Source organism: Ochotona curzoniae, unplaced genomic scaffold (assembly GCF_017591425.1).
Source record: "Ochotona curzoniae isolate NIBS_2020 unplaced genomic scaffold, NIBS_Ocur_1.0 scaffold_461, whole genome shotgun sequence".
NCBI classification, from domain to species: domain Eukaryota; kingdom Metazoa; phylum Chordata; class Mammalia; order Lagomorpha; family Ochotonidae; genus Ochotona; species Ochotona curzoniae.
Window position 1 is genome coordinate 1,031,649 of NW_024467120.1, and position 24,204 is coordinate 1,055,852.

Genomic DNA, 24,204 nt, shown 5'->3' on the forward strand with positions numbered 1-24,204 from the left:
CTGCCCAAGGGAAATAATGTGATCAGCTCCAAGTCTGCTTGCTAATGCTTGTCCTAGGATGAGGACCTGTGATCCACGTGAAGTGCTGGGCGTTGAGCCTGGGGCCTCAGGCGGACCTTGCTAGCAGTAATAACCAGAGCTGCGGGCCTAATTGAGAACAGCCAGGAGGACAGGCTCTAGTTTGGATCACAATCACTTAGTGAATTTTTTTCTCTCGGTTCAGTTCCCTCCTGGCAACCAAAGCTGTCGTGATGTGTTTTTGAGAAGTCTGCCTGGTGTTTGTGCTTTAAGGGGAAAAGGTCGTATCTGGGGCAGAACATTGGGTCTGCCCTCTGTCACTGCTGAGAGGAGCTGGAGTTCACCAGGTCCAAAGGGAGAGTGAGTTTCAGGAGGGTGGGGAAGCTTTGGGGGCCACTGAGCACTGGCTCAGGCTCCAGGCACACACACAAGTGGATTTACACTTGTGTGAAAGAAATGGATTCCTATCCATCACCCTTGTTTTTAGTCTTTGTATCAACCTTGCTATACAGAAAAAAAGTATTTTTCCCCCTAAATATGGAGAGGCAAAGTGACACAGACAGGAGTCCCGTCCACTCTTTTGCTCCCCACAAATGTCTGTTATGTCCAAGGATGGGCTGGACCAAAGCCAAGAGTCAAAAACCAGTCTAGGTCATGACCTGGTGCCTCCCAGGGTCTCTGTTAGCACACAGCTGGAGCCAGGAGCCGGAGCTGGGAATTGAACTCAGGCACTGTGATGGGGGGGTGGGGCGGGTTACAGGCATTCTGATCAAGGTCTCAACTACAAGGCCAAGCACTGCCTCAGGAAAGCACTGTTGTCTACATCAGCCAGCTGAGGAAGCCATGGAAAGGGCGCAAGATCGCAGTGTAGGACAAAAGCAAGAGCTTAGAGTCCATGTCAGTGCACCTATGCCCAGAGCTCCTGCTTCTGGGAGAAAGGGTGCACTCCCCACCCAACCACAGATGTCTTCATGGTACAGGAATGATTTTTGTCTATACAGCATAATATCCTGCAAGATCAAAATTGTCTATACAAACATCTGATGTAGAGTATAAATGGCCAGTTAGCACACCAAGCTGATGCAGTTTTTTTTTGGTCTGTTCAGATATGGCAGATTTCCGGAAGTGTTTTGCACAGTCGAAGCACATAGTCATCATCTCAGGGGCTGGCGTTAGTGCTGAAAGCGGAGTTCCCACTTTCCGAGGAGCTGGAGGTTACTGGAGAAAATGGCAAGCCCAGGTTGGTAATGGTTCCGATAGAGAGCATCCCTGAATTAAGCCCTGGCCGTGTAGACTCTGACTGCACTGAAACCAGATTCCCAGGAGGACCATACTGTGAATGACCTCTGACCCCATGGTGTCCTGGTGACTTGAGCATAGCACAAAGTCATTCCTATAGTTAAGACCAAAAATTTAGACAAAGCAAACTTTTGATTTGTGTATAGGTATCATTTATTTAGGTAAGCATTTGATTTCTCCCAGGAATTGTCTTACAACAGAAATCAGAAGAAGAATCTTGATGATATAATTTGTTCATATTCCTAAAGAGATTGGAGTTATATACTACACAATTGTGAAGTTTTTGTGAATGTTTCCTCTTAAAATGGTGAAGGACCTACTTCAGGATTTCCATGATGAGAATGTTATTCTTTTAAACATTTTTTTTTCTTAAGTTTTTAAATTCACATGCAGTTTTCAGTGAGTTTTTAGCAAATGGATATGGTTGTGTAGCCAAGGCCACGGTCATCACATAAAACATCTCTGTCCTTCTAGAGTATTCCATCACTGCCTCCTGCAGTGTTCTCCTCCCATTCCTCTGAGTCAGGAAATCTTCAGTGTTGAAGGACTGCTCATTGCACTGTCCCCGCTGTCCAGAACTTCAGTCCAGTGGGCATGCTCAGTAGATGTTGGTGATCCGAGTGGACAAGGCCAAGAGTAATTACTCTCAAGTGTAGCTAGTGATGTCTTGAGCCTTCCCTTCTTCCTTTGCTAAATGCCTCAGGTTGGCAGATGTCTGGGGTGTTTTATCACCTGGTGACATGGAGACCACCTCTCCAAGATGAAGCAGGAGAGAAAGAAGAAAAGTACCCCTATTGGGTCCCATGAGAAAGGGAGTCCCAAAGGGCAAACCCTGGGGAGGAGCAACAAGGTGGGAAGTCAGAGGCCAGCAGGAAGAGCTGGGAGGGTCAGAAGTGGTCCAGGATTTGTGTGTGAGATTACTAGGAAACATCTGACACCACCAACACCTTCATGTGCCATCTGTCAACTGCACCAGGACACTTGGGTCCTAGCAAGATGAAAGTGGAACATGGGGCTGATGGAGGAGCCACAGCAGTGACTGCTCTCACAAAGGTAGGGTCTGAGTTCCCCTTCGAAGAGGATAGTCCTGGCAGTACAATCAGATGCATGCCCAGCATGGGGCCCTGGTCATTCATGGAGAGGAGAAGGGAGATTTGCTTAGAATAAAAGTGTGTGTGGTGGGTATGCATGCTGTGAGCTTAGAGGTAGGCATGTACCCCTAAGGTTCTGCGCCAGCTCTGCAGTCAAGATGTGGTCATTGCCGTGTCAGTCCACTTGCAGCCCGGGCAACCCTGGCTCCACTCTTTCAGTCTCTCCTGCAGGATGACCCAAGCTACAAAGCGTAGAGTTCACACATTCTGTGACCGTGGTATAGACCATTTATCTATGGTTGTGGTTGTGTGTCTGCAAGGAACTTCAGAAAGCTCACAAAAAAAAAAAAATTATGATTATGCGTGGTTTTTCTCAAGTTTAGGTACCAAAATAAGCTTATCCTTTAAAAAATATATTTAATTCATTGATTTTATTTATTTGAAAGGGAGACAGGCAGAGATTTTAAATCTGCCACTTTACTCCCCCAATCCCACAACAGCTGGGGCTGAGCCAAGCTGAAGCCAGGAGCCAGAGATTCAATCAGAATCTCCCCTGCTCCCCTTGTGGGTGATTGGGACCCAAGTGCCGGAGCCATCCCTGCTGCTTCCCATGATGTGCCTTAGCAGGAAGCTGAAACAAGGGTGACAGGGACTTGAATCCAAACCCTGGGGCATCAGACACCCACCTCAATACACTTAGGTTTTCTTTCCAGTTTCCGCAGACTTTGGAAGTACACTGTGTAGCTGATGTATCTGTACTTTGTGTAGGTAGTTGTGTGTGTAGTTGTGTGTATGTGTAGTTTTATGTATGTGGCTGTGTTTATGTGGTTATTATATGTATCTGCGTGTGTTGTTTGTATCATTAGATAGTTGTGTGTATATATGGTTATGTTTGTAATTGTGCGTATTTGTACTTGTGTATGTGGTTGTATACACAACTGTGATGTGATTTTGTATGTGTAATTATGTTTATGTGCACATGTGTTATTTGTATTATATGTGACTCTGGTTGGTATTTTATATGTATAATCATATCTATGCAGTCATATATGTGATTGCGTGATTGTATGTATGTGTGGTTATGTGTATGTTACGATGTAGTTGACTATGTCACAGGCGTACAGTTGTGTGTGTAGTGTGTAGTATATGTGTATAGTTGTGTATGTATGTGTGTTTAGTTATCATAAAGTGACTTTCTTACCTATGGCCATTATATTTCAGCTGGACACCTTATTGGTCATATTTTTCCTGGGTCATATTTTTCCTCAAAATTAGATTTGCTTTATATATGCTGGGGCTCAGTGAGAAAATGGATTGATATATGCATGCTTTCAGCGACAAAATATCTACCTGCAAGTGACTTGCCTTGGTGTTCATACCTGTTCTGTGGTAAATCGGGCAGGGTGCATTATTCCCGTCCTGTCACTCGGGGATCAAGTTCTCCAGGGTGTTGGACCCCAGCTTCTGCCTGGAACCTGCCACCCACTCGTCCGCTGACGCGGAGCAAACAGCATCCCTGTGGCCGCCTGGTTCATCTCATTGAGGGGCCCGAATCTCATGCCATGGGTCAGTGCCCTTGCTGCCCACCTCTCATCTTGCCTGCTGACCCCACTCCTCTCTCCCCCCCAGGAGCTGGCCACCCCTCAGGCCTTTGCCCGTAACCCATCCCGGGTGTGGGAGTTCTACCACTACAGGCGAGAGATCATGCAGAGCAAGGAGCCCAACCCCGGGCACCTGGCCATCGCCGAGTGTGAGGCCCGGCTGCACGGCCAGGGCCGACATGTTGTGGTCATCACCCAGAACATTGATGAGCTGCACCGCAAGGCTGGCACCAAGAACCTTCTGGAAATCCACGGTGAGGGACCTTCAGCCAGAACATTGTGGTGGGGGAGGGTGGAAGAGAACCAGACTTTTAAGGAAACATGTATTGCTCTTTCAACACTGATCCTGGCTCTATTCCTCTTCCCTCTGTGTTGGACACCTGTCCCGCCCCCCCCACTTCCCTGTCCTCCCCCCAAGAAGCAGGGAGGGACATTTCTCTGCGACAAATGACATTTGAACAGCCAGCTCGTGATGGGAGCCTCACCTTGCCTCTAGCTTTCCTGCCCTCTTCCTGCTCAGAGCATGGTCTGTGAGCCACCAGTGGTGGGCTCTGTGGGAGTCTGAGATTGCAGACTCATGTGCTCCACCAGCGGCCCTGAGAATCAGAAGCTGTATTTTTCAGAGTCCCCAGGATGGTGTACATAGCCCACTTCATAGCACAACTCTTCAGTGACACATGACCCCTCCTTGGGGCTTCTGAGGAGGGGTGTGATGTTGAGGCAACTCCCTGTGGGGCCATGGCCAGCTGGAGGCATCTCTAGGCTGTATTAAGGAGTCTTTATTAGCCAAGCTTGATGATGGCAGTACCTACTAGAAATTAGCAAATGACAAGTCCAGTGACAATCCAGTCTGAATCAAAACCCTGAGAGGAACAAATGGTCATTACTGTGAAACCCATCTGTTAAACAGAAGACCAATGTGTGATGATGGGTGAGTGTCATTTGACTCACAGGTGGGCAGAAAGGCTTACATAGGTGGGGGAGGTGAGACTTCCAAACTCATGATCCTGAACTAGCTGCCTAAGACTGTAACACTGTGGGCAGCCATGGCTTCACCAACATGGGAAACAGGAGGACCTCAGCATCCTGGGAGTATCCATTTACTTGCCTTTCTGCCTTTCTGGGCAGAATTGCTGCTGCTAGGCCCCACAGCCTGAAGCAGCCATGGGCTCCATACTCAGGGCAATAAGCCCTGCGGATCTGGGCATCAGTTGAGTTTGTGTTGAGTCTCTAGTTTCCTGCCTCTGCTCTGGACAGTACCCTCCCCTTTCCTTCTTGTATTCTTGACCTCTTGTACTCAAACCCAGAAAATAGCTTTTCTAAGCAATAACATTGCAGAAGCAGAGCAGTGCCAGGGTATTCCGTAGTGTGTGTGAAGCCAAGTGGCCTATTTTGGCTCAGGCTACAGGTCGCCCTGGCTGAGAAGCTGGGCTCTGTCGCTTGGATCCCTCTGCTGTGTCTCAGGAACACTCAGTCACTGGGCACCACGAGCCTCTCCAGCACCTGCTTCTCCCGGCCTGGCCACTTGCCCCGTTGCTTCTCTCATTTCTCTGCAGCATCACAAGGGGAGTGGGGTCATTTGGTATACATAAAACAGGCTATAGCCACTGACTGTAGGCCATCAGCTTGAGGATTCAGTAAGATCCAGGACACGTCAAGGGTTTTGTTTTGTTGCCAATGATGACTGCTCTGTTTCACAGTAAAAAATAAAAGAACCCCCTTCATGTGAGCCAACTGAAGATGCCTTGCGATGCAAGTGTACCAAGAGGGTTCTTCAAAAAGTTCTCTAGAAAATGCATGTTAGGAAGACAAATGTGTGTGTTTTTTTTTTTAATATCAGAATACATTTATTTTCCAACCCCACTTTTCCCCCCAAGCTTTTTGAAGTACTTTTACATGATTTTACTATCCCTTAGAATTGTTAATTTGTGTAGACAGAAGGGGATTATTAAAATTGGAAATTAGGTCATTCCTGTATTTTCAAAAGAGGGCACATCGGCAAGGGAAAGTGTTTAGGCTGTTTCTCACTCCCTGTGAATGACCATGAGGGACTGCCAGGCCTGGGGGTCTCTGTTGGGTGCAGTTGCCAGCTCTGTGCCCAGGGAGATCAGGATATGCAGGCTCTTCAAAGGCTTTGTAGGGACAGGGGACAGTGTGTCAAATAAAAACACTGCGAAGGATTTCAAAGGAAGGCTTGCACCAAAGCAGACTCACCTTGTAATTCTGTTGGTGAACTTTTTGAAGCACCCTCCTGTTGACTCTCAAAGCAGCGGCTCCCAGGGCTCCAGGTGCTGCCAGCAGTCTCCTTTCCTTGCCCTCTCAGAGCTCCCTGCCTCTGAGCTGACCCCTCTTCTCACCATGCCCCCTTGCACCACGAGAGTGAGCCGTGGCCACACCAGCTGCTTTAGCTTGCTGAACTCCTGGGAAGACACCCGAGGGAGGCCACACCTGACTCACCTCCGGTAGTTTGGACAGGTACTCCTGTTAGAGGGTTGAGTTCCTGTGTTCTGGACACTCCAGGATGTGTGACCGGAGTTGTGTTTGGGCTGTGATTCACAGCCCCATCCACTCAATGTGAGATGAAAGAAAGATGGCTCCCCAGAGAAGGTTGACTGGTCAGGATGAGCAGTACCATGCACCCTGGGCTGTGGGAATTGCTTGCTCTGTAGCCACCATCATCGCTTTTAGCTCACTCTGTGGTTGCTCATACTAGCAGTTATTTCTTTAAATGTGTGAGCTAACTGCTTATTGAGCTGTTTTTATAGAAAAGATTCAAGCTTTATTAAATCAGAGTTAAGGTTGTGTAAACATTCCAAACTGCTGCAACCAAATGGCTTCCCTTTGATAAACGATGTTCTTAGCGTCTAGCTGAGCTGCAGCTTGCCAGGTTCCCACCTCGGGTCCTCCCAGCATCACCATGAGGTTGTTGGAGAGCACACAGGGTGTTTCCCCTCCAGGCTGTGGAGTCTCGGAGGGCATTTGCTCAGGAAGGGGGGCAGTGGCTTCCCATGACACCCTGCTGAGGCCTCCCCCCACCCCCCACTCCCCCTGTACTGAAATGAACACGTAAACAGGTGATTGCTCCTTGCAACACTGACTTGCTTACTGTGTGTTTTTCAGGGAGCCTATTTAAGACTCGATGTACCTCCTGTGGAACTGTGGCCCAGAATTATAAGAGTCCCATTTGTCCAGCTCTCTCAGGAAAAGGGTAATTACACTGGGTTCCAGAATCAGCAGGCACGCCTTTATCCTTCTGGTTAAACATAGATGTGAAGAAACTGAACAGTCACGCGAAAATGCTGTAGATAGCTGTGAAAAATAGGAGAGGACGGGGCATTGACACAGGCTGAAAGAAGTCATCTGCTCACCATTTACAATGTCAAGTCAAAACCGTGGGGTGCCATGCCATGTGGAATAGGATGCAAGCTTTGTATTTGATACACACTTCCCTATGCTCGCTTGTTCTTCCTCTCTCTCTCTCTGTGTTTCTATATCTATAGTAAATGAAAAGACCAGAAGATGGGCCTGTGCCATAGTGCAGTAGGCTAAGCTTCTGCTTGTGGCGCTGACATCCCATATGGCCAAGCACCAGTTCGAGTCCTAGCTGTTCCACTTTCTATTCTGCTCCCTGCTTGTTGTCTGGAAAAGCAATCAAGTCCTTCGGTCCCTGCACCCATGTGGCAGACCACCCAGAGGAGGGCTCCTGGCTCCTGGCTTAGGATTGGCTCAGCTCCAGCTGTTACAGCTGTTTGGAGAGTGAACCATAAGATGGAAGATCTCTCTGTGTCTCTCATACTTTTTGTAAATCTGTCTTTCAAATAAAAATCTTCAAATAAAAATTAAAGCAAGACATATAGTAAAACATAAACCGTGATTATCAGGAGTGAAGGTGTTAGGGTTTTTCTTTTTTTAATTTCTTTAGATCTCTATGGATTTTTAATGTTCAAAAGAAAAGCAGAGTGAGACAGAGAGGAAGTAAAAGAAAGCTAGGAGAAAAAAGGGAAGGGAGCATGGAGAGAGCTTCCATCCATTGGATCACTCCCCAGATTGACAGCAATGGCCGGGCCTGGAGCAGGCTGAAGCCAGGGGCCCAAAACTCCGCCCAGGTCTCCGACGTGAGTGACATGGGTGCAGGTATTTTGGCTGCTGCCTTCCTGGTTGCATTAGCAAAGAGCTGGATGGGAAGGGCAATAGGCAGGACTCTAACAGGCGCTCCAGGATGGGATGCAGGCCTCAGAAGTAGTGGCTTATCCCTCTGCTACACATGCTGGCCCCCGTTTCCTCCTTTCTTCCTATCTTCCCTCCCTCCTTCATTTTTTCCTGTTTGAAGAAACACATTTGTAAAAGATTTGTTTGTTTGGCAGGCAGAGTTACATAGGAGAGAGAGAGTGAGATTTTCCATATTGCTGATTTATCACCTATATATAGCTGCAGTGACCTCTGCTGGCGTAGGCCGAAGCTAGGAGCTTCCTTCAGATCTCCCACATGGGTGGCAGAGATCCAAGGATCTGGACCATCTTTCATTGCTTTCCCAGGCACATTAGCAGGGAGCTGGATCAGAAGTAGAAAAGCCAGGAGTTGAACCATTGTCCATATGGAATGCTGGCTGGCAGTGGCTTAATCCACTTTGTCGCAGCACCAGTTTCAAGAAATATATTCTTAGGGCCCAGCACAGTGGCGCAAGTGGTTAAGGTCCTCGCCTTGCACGCCCAGGATCCCATATGGGCACCGGTTCTATCCCGGCAGCCCCGCTTCCAGCTCCCTGCCTGTGGCCTGGGAGGGCAGTCGAGGATGGCCCAAAGCCTTGGGACCTTGCACCTGGGTGGGAGACCCTGAAGAGGCTCCTGGCTTCAGATCGGCATAGTATCGGCCGTTGCGCTCACTTGGGGAGTGAGTCGTTGGACGGAAGATCTTCCTCTCTGTCTCTCCTCTCTGTATATCTGCCTTTCCAATAAAAAAATAATAATAAAAATAAATCTTAAAAAAAAGAAATATATTCTTAGAAAAGATTTATTTATTTTCATTTTTATTCAAAAGGCAAAGAGAGAGAGACAAATAGAGAAATCTTTCATTGGTTTATTCACTACCTAATCGCCTCAACAACCAGAGCAGGACCAAGCCAAAACCAGGAAGTTGACGATCTCAGGTTTCCCACGAGAGTGGCAGGGAGCCAAGCACTTGAGGCATTATCTGCTGCCTCTGAGGATGTGTATAAGCAGCAATCTGGATCAAAAACAAAGAATCCAGAACTCAAACCAGGCCCTCTCATATGAACTGCAGGCGGCTCAAGAGGCGACTTCTGTGCCAATTGCTTGCCCCTGAATTTTGTAGTATTTCTATGACAAACATGCACCATTCTTGTAAATTCAGAATATTATACAGTATTATGTAAGTCTTTTTACAAAAAGGATGATGAAATATGTGAGGTAAACCAAATGTTCCTCTTAGCACACCTACCCACCAGATCCTCTACTACGTACATTTTGTCTCTTCTGATGTAGTCACTGAAAGTTAATCCCTTGAGGTCCAGCCTTCTGGCACCCTTCTCAGTCCACAAGGATTAATTAGGAGTTGTGTACCACGTGCTGCCAGGCAAATGCAGGGTCTGACTTGGCCTGGTCTGTCTTTGTCCTTTGGTTCTGCCAGTGAGATTCTTTCTCTTTTCCTGTTGTTTGTACACAGTGCTCCGGAACCTGACACCCAAGATGCCAGAATCCCAGTTGAGAAGCTTCCCCGGTGGGTAAAAGCTTGGGCTTGGGCTTTGGTGTTTGAGGTTGTAAAAGAACGGGAAGTTAGGAATCGTAGCCTCAACAGGTGTTGGATGAGGTGCCCCTTAAAACAAACACCGAAATGTGAACTCAGCCTGGGGCAGTCTCAGAGTCCAAGGGTAGAAAGACGGAGGATGAACCAGACGAGGGTGGAGACCGAGCTCTTTCAGTCCCTTATGGCTTTGTGTTGGGGAGGAAGGTGCGGAATCGGCCGAGTCTGTAGCTGTTTGTAAGGGATGGTTGCTGAGCATCTACAAGGTCCAGAGGCTGGCATCCTGTGTCTGCCTCAGCAGGGTCAGTGGCTGCCCCCTTGCCCTCCAGTCAGTGTTATTAATCCAGGCTGCGTAGGCTGTGCGAGAGCTCACAAAGGTCCCATCACATACCCAGCAGACATTCTTTGTAGATTTAAAGCAACAATAACCTAGAAAGGTGCATTTGCCAGGTTTTGTAAATATCGACACAGTTTATTTATCCTACTTATGATCGTGGTTCACAGTGACTGCAAAGGGGACGTGTGAATTCTGACCATGCGATAGCTGGGCACAAACCTAAACGACAAATACAGTCTGCATTTTTATCTGTCAATCTGAAATATGAAAGTTTGGAATCTATAAAAACACAGTAATGTTTACTTTGGACATGACCTGGCCATACACAGTACACGTGGGACAAGTAGGATGATCTCAAAGTGAACACGCCCGTGTCGTGGGTGTCATGGCTGCCAGAGGAGTCTTCCTCACATCCACTCCCAGTTACAAGGGTTTCCTAGAGTACTGTGGGTCAACCTTGCCAAGTTAGGGGAGAAAGAAAAGATGTCATGCATTCTAATCGGTAGGGCAACATTAAGAGTGAGCAGAGGTGAAGTGTGTTGGCATTATGGGAGAACTTCTGGGAGCATTCCATGAGCTAAAGCCCACCTTACCTTTTTAAAGGGGGTGTTAATTTGCTAACGCTTCACTGGTTCATATAACCAAGGACTCTGTACTCTCTCATAAGGGTTTTCATGCCTAAATGCTGGAGATTCGGCCTAAAAGGAAGTCCCAGAGTGATTCCCAACTGGGAGATTAAATGCAATGCAAACAGTGTTTGGGGAGATGACTTTGCAAAGTCCTGCGTGGAGGCGGGAGAGGGGAAAAGCTGAGGGAGTTTTAGTCGCATGCACTACAGTGAACAGCGCTGAATAGACAGATGAGTCTGAGCAGATGCAGCAGGATCAGGGCAACAGCTCGCAGCGAAGGCAAACCTGAGTCCAGCAGCCCTCCCAGGTCTGCATAACCGGGGGCGCAACTGTGTGGAGGTCATGGTGTAACCAGGAAAGGAAAATCTGTAGAAAGAGAGCATCGGGTGGAGCTGAGACAGCCCATCTGCACAGCTCTGCACCCAGACAACACACCAAAGCTTCCAAGTAGCTCAGAGTGGCTGGAGAGGAGCCAGGCAGGGGATGAGAAGGGCCAGAGGGCCAGTGGGATGCGCCATGTCTGCCGGGGAGGGCTGGGCTAACGATGGCTTTTTTCAGGTGTGAAGAGGCAGGCTGTGGGGGCCTGCTGCGGCCTCACGTTGTGTGGTTTGGAGAAAACCTGGATCCTGCCGTGCTGAAGCAAGTTGACAAAGAGCTTGCACTCTGTGACTTGTGCCTAGTGGTAGGTCATACCCTGACCTGAGGCTCGGGGCTTGCTTAGATGCTAAAGAGGGCGGAACTTTATCCTCCCTGCCTGCCTCCCACCCTCCCTTCCAAGCATCCCCAAGCCATACCCCTGTTCCCTTAAAATGGAAAGAGCGTGTTATTTATACTATTTTTTTTAAATAATAGCTGCTCATTGTTAGCCATATTATCCATGTCAGTACACCCGGCTCTACATCATCTAGTAAGGAGCGCAGGGTGTTTTATTGTATTGCTATAAAATGACTTATTGAGCCAGTAATTGAATATTTGGCTTTTCAAATTTTGATATTTTAAAATATTTATTCATTTAGGAGGTGATCGAGGGAGAGAGAGAGAGAGAGCAGGGAAAAAAAGCATGCTCTCTCTCTTATTGGTTCATTCTCCAAATACCTGTAGTCGCTAGGGAGGCCAAAGTCAGGACCAGAAAATCCAGATCTCTCCTGGATGGCAAGGACCCAGTTATATTAGCAGGAAGCTGCAGTCAGGACCCAGTATCAGCTGTCAGATCTAGGCCCAGGGCCCGTCTCTCATTTCTTTTAAGTTTATTTATTTTTATTGGAAAGGCAGAGTTACAGAGAGGAAGATCTTCCATCTTCTGGTTTACCCCCCAAGCAGCCACAATGGCCGGAGCTGAGCCAATCTGAAGCCAGGAGCCCGGAGCTTCTTCTGGGCCTCCCACATGAGTGCAGGGTCCCAAGACTTTGGGCCGTCCTCTACTGCTTTCCCAGGCCACAAAGGAGAGTTGCATAGGAAGTGGAGCAGTAGGGATACAAACCGGCGCCCATATGGGATCCTGGTGCATGCAAGGCAAGGACTTTAGCCACTAAGCTACCATGCCAGGCCCCCCATCTCTCATCTTGACTCAGAAGGCCAAATGCTTGGTCTGACAGATTTTAACAAGCTTTGGATTATTTCCTACGACAAGCTTACTAGTAGTATAAATAGATGGGCAAAGTGTACTGTATTCACTTTAGCCTTCTCTCAAGATGTCTTTAAAAGCGTAGGTGTTCCTGTGGATATAGATTCATCTAGGTAGTGTTTATTAAGTGCATCCCAAGATGGACTGTAATATAAGTGGTCATGATAGACTCTTTTTTTGTAATTGGAAAGTCAGATGTACAGAGAGGATAAGAGACAGATAGGAAGATCTTCCACCCATTGATTCACTCCCCAAGTGACTGCAATGGCCAGAGCTGCACCGATCCGAAGCCAGGAGCTTCTCCCAGGCCTCCCACACGGGTGCAGGGTCCCAATGCTTTGGGCCGTCCTGCTTTCCCAGGCCATAAGCAGGGAGCTGAATGGGAAGCAGGGCTGTTGGGATTAGAACCAGTGACCATATGGAATCCCGGTGCATGTAATGCGAGGACTTTTAGCCACTAAGCTACTGTGCTGGGCCTCATAATAGACTCTTAAGAGAACTGGCTTACATTCTTATAAAGAATGTTCATAAGCCTCTTTGAGAGGCAAAAAAAAATCATGCCAAAAATACATTATGGAAAAGATACACATAGATTTTTAAAAGAATGTACTAAATAAAATTACCTTTAAATTCCGTTGTTTGCATTGAACCTGTGAAACTCCCTTGTGTTCCTAACATAAAAGCTAGGCATAGTAGAGAGTACCTAAGCTTGATACCCAGCTGTGCCCCGCATTCCAGCTTCCCTGCCGCACGCCCTGGAAGGTGCTTGGGTCTCTGCTATCCACGCAGGTGACCTGGATCGAGTCCCCAGCTCCCGGCTCCAGATTGGGCCAGGCCTGATCCTTTCAGTTATATTCGGAATGAACCAGAGAAGGGAAGTTCTCAGTTACTCTCTGAGTACCTCTGTCTCTTACGTTCTCTTTCTCTCTCTGTGTGTATATTGTGTGTAATAAACATTTTTAATTAAATATGAAAACCTGTAAGTGTTAAAATGCAAACAGCCCGAATCAAGAATTTTAAAATGGAATGACCAGGCAGACTCACTGTAGGAGTATAAATCATTAAGAAATAAGTTGTTTTTTTTTTTAAAAGATATACATCCAAATGTTGACAGTGGTTGTGGATGAAGAATAAGATTATGGATTACAAGGCTGTTTATTCTTCAGGTCTTTTTTTTTAAGATCTGTTTATTTTTGTTGGAAATTCAGATATACAGAGAGTGGAGAGGAGGAGAGACAGAAAGAAAGATCTGTCGGCTGAATCACTCCTCAAGTGGCCGCAATGGCTGGAGCTGAGGCAATCCGAAGCAAGGAATCAGGAGCTTCTTCCGGGTTTCCCATGTGGGTCCAGGGTCTCAAAGCTTTGGGCCATCCTCCACTGCTTTCCCAGAACACAAGCAGGAAGCTAGATGGGAAGCAAGGCAGCTGGGACACACACTGTGCCCATATATGATCCTGGCACATGCAAGGCGAGGATTTTATCCCTTAGGCTACTGGGCCGGGCCCCATTCTGCATGTTTTTTAACTGTCGGAAAGAGCATGCTCCTCCTAGATCGTGATGATCGGCCCAAGGACACCTCCTGACTTTCACCTTGTCCCTGGACACTGTCCATTTCATGCCAGCCAGCAGAGCCCCCTCACATCTGCCCCTACTGGCCTGGCTGGGCTCATGCCAGGTCTGTTGCAATCATGTTTCTCCTCTCATGGGCATGACCGTTTGTCTATTTGCTTTGTAGGTGGGAACATCCTCTGTAGTCTACCCAGCCGCCATGTTTGCCCCCCAGGTGGCGGCCAGAGGGGTGCCTGTGGCTGAATTCAACATGGAGACCACTGCAGCCACAGACAGATTCAGGTACCAGAATAACCAAGATGGGAGATGGGAGGTGGAGGGCAGGTTTGGACACAGTCATCTCAACTTTTTTTTTTAAGATACATGCAAGGTTTATTGTTCCTTGTTGATATGTAGTGGCCTTAATGAAAAACAAAATAGCATCTGTAGATTAAGGTCATTGTGTCCCTATGGTGTTTGCTCCAGGGCTTTGCCACACTTGCAAGGCTCTTCATTGACTCTTTAGCCTTTGCTTTCTGTGTAGTTCTTTTTTTTTTTTTTAGTTTATTTATTTATTTAAAATGATCTTACTTAGTTGATTAGGGTACAAAGGGTCAAGGGCTACAGGAAAGTGGGTAATACCATTGTTTCCACACTAATACCATTTTTTCCCTGTATCTGGAGTCAGGGGAGAAACAAAGGGAAAAGCCCCACCCAACCTCCCATCTATCCCAGGTCCCCGATGTGAGGCATGCCCCAAGGGTCCTGCTCAAACAGTTTTGATAGTTCAACAGGTCTGAATTGCTGCCAACCTCGCCGTCCCAAGCATGATGAAATCTATTCAGAATCCACTGACTGACATAGTCTCTTCCTGGTTGGAGTTCTGAGATCAGCAGTTTAGTTGGAGGGATCTCCAAAGAAACTTCATCTGAGATGATCCCAAACCTGGTTTGTGTGAATTTGCCAGTACAGGTTCTGACACCGTCTGTTGCCCCAATCAGCTTATGCACGTGCTGGTCGTTGCACTTCCTGGGTCAGTCCTGCCTTCAGCCTTGTCTTCCACTTGAACCAATGGGTGTTGTGGTCCAACTCGATCTTACCCACTTCATACTCAGTCCTCACACAAACCATTGGAAGCTGCAGCCTAGTTGGGGTGACTCCCCATAACCCCCACCAGGGCTGCTCCTTGCCCTGGTTCCCATGCATGCAACTATGTACCGCGAACTTGTTCAGTCTGTCCTACATCCCATTTAGCTCTTATACTTGTCAATGGGCATTGAAGCCTAGTTCAACCCAACCAACCTAATATCCACACACACATGCTGGCAGCCCACACACATACTGGCAGGTGCCTTTCTGTCTAGCCACCCCTGCCCCTGTCCTGGTTTTCATGCTCTCCAGTGGGAGTGGTTATTCACGAGGGAGGTGCCCACTATCTCCCTATTAGGCCACTCTAACTTCTGGATTATGCACTCTCCAGGTGGTTCTGGCATTTAACTTAACAGAATTGGCCCACAGTACCAGCCTCTGCCATCTGATGATGTGACAAAGATCAACTAACCCTTACCCACTCTAATTTTTGCTTGCACCAGTTGGAACAGTAAGCCCAATCTGGCCCTTCCCCAATCTAGCTCACACGAGGCTCACAGGTGTTGTAGCCCTGCCAGGTCTGGTCTGCCCCCATTCCAACTCATGCTCTCCAGTGGGAGTGGTTGTCCAGCAGGGGAGCCCACATTCCCCTGCCAGCTTTGCCTCCTTCCCCTGAGTTCTCACGTGTGCTGTTTGGGCGCTGCAATCACATCTGGTATGGCTCACCTCACCTTGGCATTCCTTAATGTGCACTGGTGTGTGTTGCAACCGAACCTGGTCTGACCCACACTCTATGCTTGTGCTCGGAATTGCCAGCAGTTGATGTCAATGGGTTCAGCCTGGACTGCCCCCCACCTATGCCGTATAATGGTGGGTATCTTCCTCTCGCCTGGTCTGGGTTGCTCCATATCGCAGTTCTTGTGCTCACCTATAGGGGCTGTGTTCCAACAGAGGAGTTTCCCAAGCTCCTACTTCAGAACCTCTCCCTATGCCAGGTCTTGTGCGTACTAGTGGTTCCATGGGCCATTCCTCATTGCTGGCCTTCAGTCCATTCCAGTTCTTGATGTTGGCTGTATTACCCCAGCCAAAGCTTGTCCATACCCAGACACTGCTCACACATGACTCAGTAGGGGCAGAGACCTAGCCTATTCCATCCAACATCTCCTCAGGTTCTCCAGAGCACCAGATGGTGCTGGCATCTAGCCCAGCATGGTGTGCCCAGCCCCAGCCCACAATTGTGCCAAGGGAGATTGCAGCCATATCCAGACCGAAATGCAACCCAAACTCCCAGCCCCCACACCCTCCCGTGGGAACCCCAACCCAGCAAGGGTGTACTGCCACAGCTTCCCAACCGAGTCTATTCCCATCCCTAGATTGTGCATGTGTCAGTGGGTGATCTGACCCAGTTTGCCTAGCCCCTCACCTGTCTCAGCCTTTGCTTCAATGCTGTGCCGTAGTATCCCTGCCTCATGAAGACCAGTTGGGGTACGAGCCTAGGTCAGAATGACATATACTCCATCCTGATTCCTTTCCTTTTTCGTGACTTGAAATTTGCTTGGCCCTGCCCAGTCTGACCCCTTCCAGTTGCAGCTTGGCCCACCCCACATCCTATTTTAGGATGCACCTTTGGGTGGTGCTGCCATGACCTGCCCAGATTGCCATCAGCTCCTTTACCCATTAGTGATGGCAGATGCCATGGTCACTCCTAGCTTAGCCGATCACCAGCATGGCTCGTGAGATAACCTGCAGGACTTGTATTTCCACAGGGTTGGCCCACACTTTCCCTAGAGAGTTTATACCAAGACCAAGTTCTCTCGCATGCTGGTTAGTGTCTGGACCCTGCCAAATGTGACCAGTCCACTGTTCTACCACCCAGTCAAGTAATGGTACCTAGCCCTGCCAGACTGGCCTCCATTCATAGTTTTGGTGTGGACTGGTGTGTGGCAGTCATTGCTGCTCTGTGCTAACAGCCCATCTCAGGATTCCTAATTGGGCTGGTGAAACAGTCTTGCCCAAATAGATCATATGGACACTCCCCTCCAAAGCATCAGGTCTCAGTCCCCACACTTGCTCAAAAGTTTCATGCATGACCCAGTTACTGGGAATCATCCAGAATTCATCTCTCACCTGCACTAACACTGGCCTTATTCATGGGTGTCCCTAAGCAACGATTTCATTTCCTAAAAACCCCAGAGTTCACTGCTGGGCAGCCAGCAGGCAGAGCCTGACATCACTTGGCACACTGGCCGCCCAAAGCCAAGGACTCTGTCACTGTCTTTCAGCAGTTGCTTTGGCCTGAGTGCCCAGCTTTGGATCCAGCCCGGCAGGGGCACCCCCAACACCCGTCACACTGCAGGGAGCTGCAAGCTGCCCCCAACCCCAAGGCCCAGACCTGCTTTCTGTGGAGAAAGTCATTGAAACTTCTTGCCATTGCTTTAGCCAGTGGTTTTCTATGTTGGCGGCATATCTCGAAATGCCCGATTTCTCCTGGTTGGCCCGATTTCCGATTTCTCCTGGGTTTGTGGCCTAATTAATCCAAGGGTTTCCCGGTGCTGTTGGCTGCTGCACGCTTCCTGTGTGGTGCTGATGTGCTGCTAGGGTGAACTCTGAGCCTCCCCTAGGATAACAAGAGGCCCAGGCACACAGACAACTAAATGGTGTCCATTACTGCCTGTTGTCACTGTCCATGGCTCATCTGTGCATAACTAGAGGGAGCAAAGAGGACACCTTTTGAAAAAAAAAATGGCCTCCTGTGCCAGACTTCTACTCTGAAAAGGACAGCACATCATTGCAAGAAAGATCTTAATGGATGGACAGTTTTCACGGATGAAACAATTCAGTATCACCAGGTTGACAATATTCTCAAGCTCATTTCTGCGTTCAACCCATGCCCTACCAGAATCATAACTGGATATGTGTGGAAATGAACAAAAGATCCTAAAGTTCAAACAAGAATGCACAATAGCTCAATTGGCTAATCCTCGCCCTGCAAGCACCAGGATTCCAGATGGGTGCCAGTTTATGTCCTGGCTGCGCCACTTCTTATCTAGCTCCTTGCGTATAAGCCTGGGAAAGCAGTGGAGGATGGCCTAAGTTCTTGGGACCCTGCATCTATGTGAGAGACCCAGAAGAGGCTCCCTCTGGCTACAAATCATCCAACTCCCAGCTTGCGTGACCATTTGGGAAGTGAACCAGCAGTTTCATCTTTTCAAATGTTTTAAATGTCTTATTTTTGAGATTTATTTATTTTGATCGGAAAGGGCAGATTTATAGAGAGACAGAAAGATCTTCCATCCAGTGGTTCACTCCCCAGCTGGCTACAACAGCCAGAGCTGAGCTCATCTGAAGCCAGGAGTCTCTTCTGGGTCTCCCAGTAGGTGCAGGGTCCCAAGTTTTTGGGTAGTCCTCTACTGCTTTTCCAGGCCTTGACAGGGAGCTGGATGGGAAGTAGGGCCACTGGAATTAGAATTGGCGCTCACATGTGATCCCAGTGTGTACAGAGTGAGGACTTCAGCCGCTAGGCTACTGCACTAGGCCCCCAGTGTTTGTTTATTTATTTATTTATTTATTTATTTATTTATTTATTTATTTATTTATTTATTTATATTTTGACAATCTTTAAATAGTTAATTAGGGTAAAAAGGTTCAAGGGCTACAGGAAAGTGGATAAGACTAGTATTTTTTCCATATTGTTTCCTTCATGTTTAAAAGGGGCATTAAGGGAGAAGGCCCACCCAATTTCCCACCCTCCCCAGATCCCAGATGTGGGGCATGCTCTGAGGTTCTTGCTCAAGTGCTTTTGATAGTTCAACAGTTATGAATCGCTGCCAATCTTGCCACTCCAAGCACTATGAGGTCCTTGAAGAATCCACTGATTGACATAGTCCATCATACAGTCTCTGTTTGCCCTGTATTTCGCTGCCAACATATAGCTGAGATGGTTGGTTGACCTGTTCTGTCTTCTCTCTTTTCTTGGTTAGGGTTCTGAGTCCAGCATTTTGATTGGGGAAATCTCCAAAGAAACTTTGTCTGAGGTGTACTCAGACCAGATTCTTGTATGTGCTAGCAAGTACAGGGCCCGGCTCAGTCCATCGCCATGATCAGCTGGTGGTTGTGATCGCTGGGTTGGTTCTGTTTTCACTGCTGACTTCCACTGGAACCAATGGGTGTTGCAGTCCAGACTGGTTCTGCTCAGCACATACTTGGCCCTCACATAAACCAATGGGAGCTGCAGCCTAGATGGAGTGACCCACAATAACCCCCACCAGGCCCGCCCCCTACCCTGCTCTGCCAGTATGTGTAGCAGACTAGTTCAGTCTGTCCCACACCCCATTCCACCCCAGCCCCTGTCCTGGTTTTTGTGCCCTCCTGTGGAAGTGGTAACCCAAGAGGGATGAGCCCACTATTTCCCTCCCAGGCCTCTCCCACTCCCACAGAATGCACTCTCCAGGTAGTTCTGGCATTTGACTTGACAGAACTAGGCCCCAGTGCCAGCTTCTGCCAGCTGATTCTGTGGCTAAGCCCAAAGAACCTTCACCCACTCTAATTTTGTTTGCACCAGTAGGAATAATCAGCCCAGCCTGGCTTTTCCCTGATCTAGTCCACATGAGGCATACAGCTGTGGTAGCCCTGCCTAGTCTGGTCTGTCCCCATCCCAGCCCATGCTCTCCAGCGGGAGTAGCTGTCCAGCAAAGGAGCCCTCCCTTATTCCCCTGCTGGCTCTGCCCCCTCCCTTCTTTGTTCTCACACTTGCTGGTTGGGCGCTGCAGTACCCTTCCGGTACAGGCAACCTCACCTTGGCATTCCATATTGTGCACTAGTCTTTGTTGCGACCGAACCTGGCTCCTCCCACACTCTGTTCTGGTGCTTGGATTTGCCAGTGGATGACGTGGACAGATTCAGCCTGGTCTTCCCCTGATCCCTGCCAGATGTATGCCAGTGGGTAACTTTCCATAGCCTGCTCTGGGTTGTTTCCTATCATGTTTCTTGCGCTGACCTGCCGGGTCTGTGTCCTGCCAGAGGAGTTGCCCAGGCTCCTCCATCAGAACCTCTCCCAATGCCAGGTTTCACACATACCAGTGGGTCCATGAGCCAGCCCTACTCAGTTCACCTCCTGTCCTAGCATGAACAGTGGCTTTTCCTGACTGGCTTTCTGTTCTTTTCTTTTTTTATTTTTTACATCTTTACATAGTTAATTAGGGTAAAAAGGTTCAAGGGCTACAGGAAAGTGGATAAGACTAGTATTTTATCCATATTGTTTCCTTCATGTTTAAATGGGGGCATTAAGGGAGAAGGCCCACCCAATTTCCCACCCTCCCTAGGTTCCGGATGTGGGGCATGCTCTGAGGTTCTTGCTCAAGTGGTTTTGATAGTTCAACAGTTATGAATCGCTGCCAATCTTGCAACTCCAAGCACTATGAGGTCTTTGAAAAATCCACTGATTGACATAGTCCATCATAGCTGAGATGGTTGGTTGACCTGTTCTGTCTTCTCTCTTTTCTTGGTTAGGGTTCTGAGTCCAGCATTTAGATTAGGAAGATCTCCAAAGAAACTTCTTGTATGTGTAGCAAGTACAGGGCCTGGCACATTCCATCGCCATGATCAGCTGGTGGTTGTAATTGCTGGGTTGGTTCTGTTTTCACTGCTGACTTCCACTGGAACCAATGGGTGTTGCAGTCCAGCCTGGTTCTGCCCAGCATATACTTGGCCCTCACATATCCTGACTGGTCTTCAACCCAAACTGGTTCTTGCTGTTGGATGTTTCAGCCCAGCCATGGCTCGTCCATACCCACATACAGCTCACACATGGCTCAGTAGGTGTTTAGACCTTGCCTAGTCCATCCCACATCTACCCTGGTCCTCCAGAACACCAGAGGGTGTTGGGGTCTGGCCCGGTTCGATGCATCCAATCCCAGTCCACACTTGTGCCAAGGGAGACTACAACCATTTCCCGTTCAGAATGCAACCCCCATTCCAGTGCACACACCCCTTGGTGGGAACCTTAGCCCAGCTGGGGTTGTCCCCTTAGCTCCCCAACCGGGCCTGTTCCCAGCCATAGATCACATGTATGTCAGTGGTTGCTCTGACTCAGCTTGGCACAGCTCCTCACCTGTCCTGACCTCTGCCTTAGACACTGTGGCTTAGCGTTCCTGTCTCACGCAGAGCAGTAGGTGCAAGAGCCTAGCTCAGCATGATCTGTGTTCCATCCTGGTCTCTAGTTTTGTTTGTGGGCTAAGGTTTGCTCAGTCCTGCTTGATCTACCCTGTTCCATTACCAATTGACACATTTGCCAATTGTTGGAGCTACTTTTCCCAGCTTGTCCGACCCCCTGGTCTGGACCACATGTTCACCAGTGGGAGCTATGACTTGCCAAGGGAGTTTCCCAAGTTCCTCCACTGAATCCACTCCCAGACCCAGTTCTCCTACATACCATTGGGATTAAGCCAGTGCCTGGCACAGTCTGGCCTTCCAATTGGCCTTATATGAGCTGGTGAACGTTACACCCTAGACCCTAATCAGGATGCGCATTCGGGTGCTGCTGCCCTGATCCGTCCAGACTATTGGGGGTTCCTTTACCTGTGATTGATGGCAGGCTCCCTGGTCACACCTAGCTTAGTCTATCACCACCCCAACTCTTGAGATAACCAGTGGGGCTAGAATTTTCACAGGATGTGGCCCACACATCCCTGACAGAATTTACCCCCGGTTATGGTTCTTGAGTGCTAGTTAATGTAATGGCTTGCCTAATGTGAGCCTTCTCCTGATCCATCATCATGTCAGGTAACATGATATAATTCTGCTGGAAAAGCCCCGAGTCATAGCTTCTGCATGGACTGGTATTTGGTGGTCAGCATTGTTCAGTGATTATAAGACTTACAAAGGAAGAGTTATTGCCAATGGGAATCTTTACGAATGCTTCGTGTCCTTGAAGCACATTGGGTTCAACCTGGAGCTAACTAAGCAGCAATTCAAATAACCAAAACCCTAGAGCTCCCTGGCTGGACGGCCAGCAGGCAGAGCCTGGCACCAAATGGCTCACTGGCCACATGGGCACAGCTCACCATGTGCACACGGTGGCTGTCGTCTGGGATCCAGGTATGAGACACCCCATCCTGAGACCCACCAGCAGCAAGAAGGCTGCTGGAAGTTTAAACTCCCAGCCCAAGGTCACGCCCCTCCCCAATCCCATTCACCACCCAATGAAGGCGGCGGGTGGGTCCCGGACCTGCCCAGTCACGGAGACCTCCCCCCTCGGTGTACTCACCCTGAAAGGAGCAGCCCCCAGGAGCCCAGCAGGCCTGGGGACAGCTCACCATGTGCACATGGTGGCTGTCATCTGGGATCCAGGCGTGAGACCCACCTGGGCCCCCAGTGTTTTTTTATTTGTTTGTTTTTATTGTTGTTTTTAATATTTATTTTTATTTGAAAAGCAGATTTTTACAGACAAAAGGAAAGACACAGAGAGAGGTCTTCCATCCACTGGTTCACTCCCCAAATGTCAGCAGCAGCTAGAGCTGAACTGATCTGAAGCTGGGAGCCAAGAGCTTCCTCCTAGTCTTCCATGTGGGCACAAGGGCCCCATGGCTTTGCGACATCCTCCACTGCTTTCCCAGGCCATAATCAGTCAGCTGGATTGTAAGTGGAGTGGCTGGGACACAAACTGGTGCACATTTGAAATTTTAGTGCCATTGGTGGAAGATGAGTGTTCTGTGCTACCATATCTGCCCCACACCTCCCAACTTTACAACTTACTACGAAGTTGTTTAATCAAACAAATTGATACTTGTCATAAGCACTTTAAAATCCTTTTTTAACAAAAGATTTGTTTATTTTTATTGGAAAGACAGATATACAGAGAGGAGGAGAGACAGAGGAAGATCTTCCATCCAATGATCCACTCCCCATGTGACCGCAATGGCTGGAGCTGAGCCAATCCAAAGCCAGGGGCCAGGAGCCCTTTCCGGGTCTCCCACACAGGTGCAGGGTCCCAAGGCTGTGGGCCATCTTCGACTGCTTTCCCAGGCACAAGCAGGGAGCTGGATGGGAAGTGGTTCCGCCGAGATTAGAACCAGTGACCATATGGGATCCCAGCGCATGCCAGGCAAGGACCTTCACCACTATGCTATGAAAGGACCTTCACCACTATGCTATGACTTCGGGCCTAGCACTTTAAAATCTATGTACTAGAACTGAGAGTTCTCAGGCCTCACATCTGTGTAATTGGTCTTTTAGTATTGAGGGTGTCATTTAATGGGGCAAAGAATCTTTTTAACGAAAGATGCCGTGTAGCCCACATGCAAAAATGAATGAGGTTCGATCCTTTCATCACCATAAAATTTGACCAAAGATGGATCAGAGGGGTCCAATCTTATTGCATACTCGATGAAATATAAGATAAATAATTTGAAGAGACACTTATCCCCAAACATATTTGTATGGACAGTAAGCATATTGAAATATTGTTCAATATTATCAATCAGTTAGGGAAATGCAAGTAAAAACCACACTGAGCTGGGATGCTACTCACAACCCTGCCCCATATATATATATATATATATGCAGCATAAATTTTTTTTATGAATGAGGCATTTGGTACAGTGATTAAGATGCCACTTACAAATTCTGCATCGTACATCAGAGCGCCTGATCCTGTTTCTACTTCTAATTCCAGGTTGCTGGTAATGGGCACCCTGGGAGGCAGAAGGTGATGGCTCACGTGAATGTGTCCCTGCCTCCCATGTGTCCTAAAAGTGTTGAGACCCCCAGGATCCTGGCTTGAGGTCTTGGAAGCATTCCCAGCTCTTGGAAATATTTCAGGAGAGAGCCAACATGAAGATCTTTCATGAAAGATCTTTCTCTGTCTCAGACGGTCTACTTTTCACATAAAATGAAAATAAATGATTTTAATTAAAAGTTTTAAAGGAATCAGGCACTAGAGCCAGGCATTGAACCCTGGCTCCCCAATATGGAATGGGGCATCCTAATAGGCATAAGAACCGCTAGGCCAAATGCTTGCTCCTGAAACTCGAGTGTCGTTGTCACTTTGACAGTGGCTGGAATACTGCCCCCTCAGGACCTACAGAAATTGTTGAGCTTCTCTGCCCTCACTCCAATTTAGATACATACTACCTCCCACGGGGGAGTCATGCTTCCCAGGGGTAAATTAGTCCCGGTTTTGGCTTTGGCCCTTTCCACATCCTTTGACGAT

General features: G+C 48.3%; 1 protein-coding gene across 2 annotated transcripts in view; it reads left to right on the top strand.

The window, feature by feature from the left end:
• The window catches only part of SIRT5 (sirtuin 5), a 42,605-nt gene that overhangs the window by 12,229 nt on the left and 6,172 nt on the right, over nucleotides 1-24,204 (top strand). The window contains exons 3-8 of one of the 2 annotated variants that reach the window (XM_040967629.1): nucleotides 1,125-1,258; nucleotides 4,038-4,263; nucleotides 7,130-7,217; nucleotides 9,692-9,745; nucleotides 11,294-11,417; nucleotides 14,095-14,210. In XM_040967629.1, coding sequence (XP_040823563.1) covers nucleotides 1,125-1,258; nucleotides 4,038-4,263; nucleotides 7,130-7,217; nucleotides 9,692-9,745; nucleotides 11,294-11,417; nucleotides 14,095-14,210 — 742 coding nt within the window. The remainder of the gene's footprint in view (nucleotides 1-1,124; nucleotides 1,259-4,037; nucleotides 4,264-7,129; nucleotides 7,218-9,691; nucleotides 9,746-11,293; nucleotides 11,418-14,094; nucleotides 14,211-24,204) is intronic. The other variant, XM_040967631.1, reaches the window with a different exon arrangement.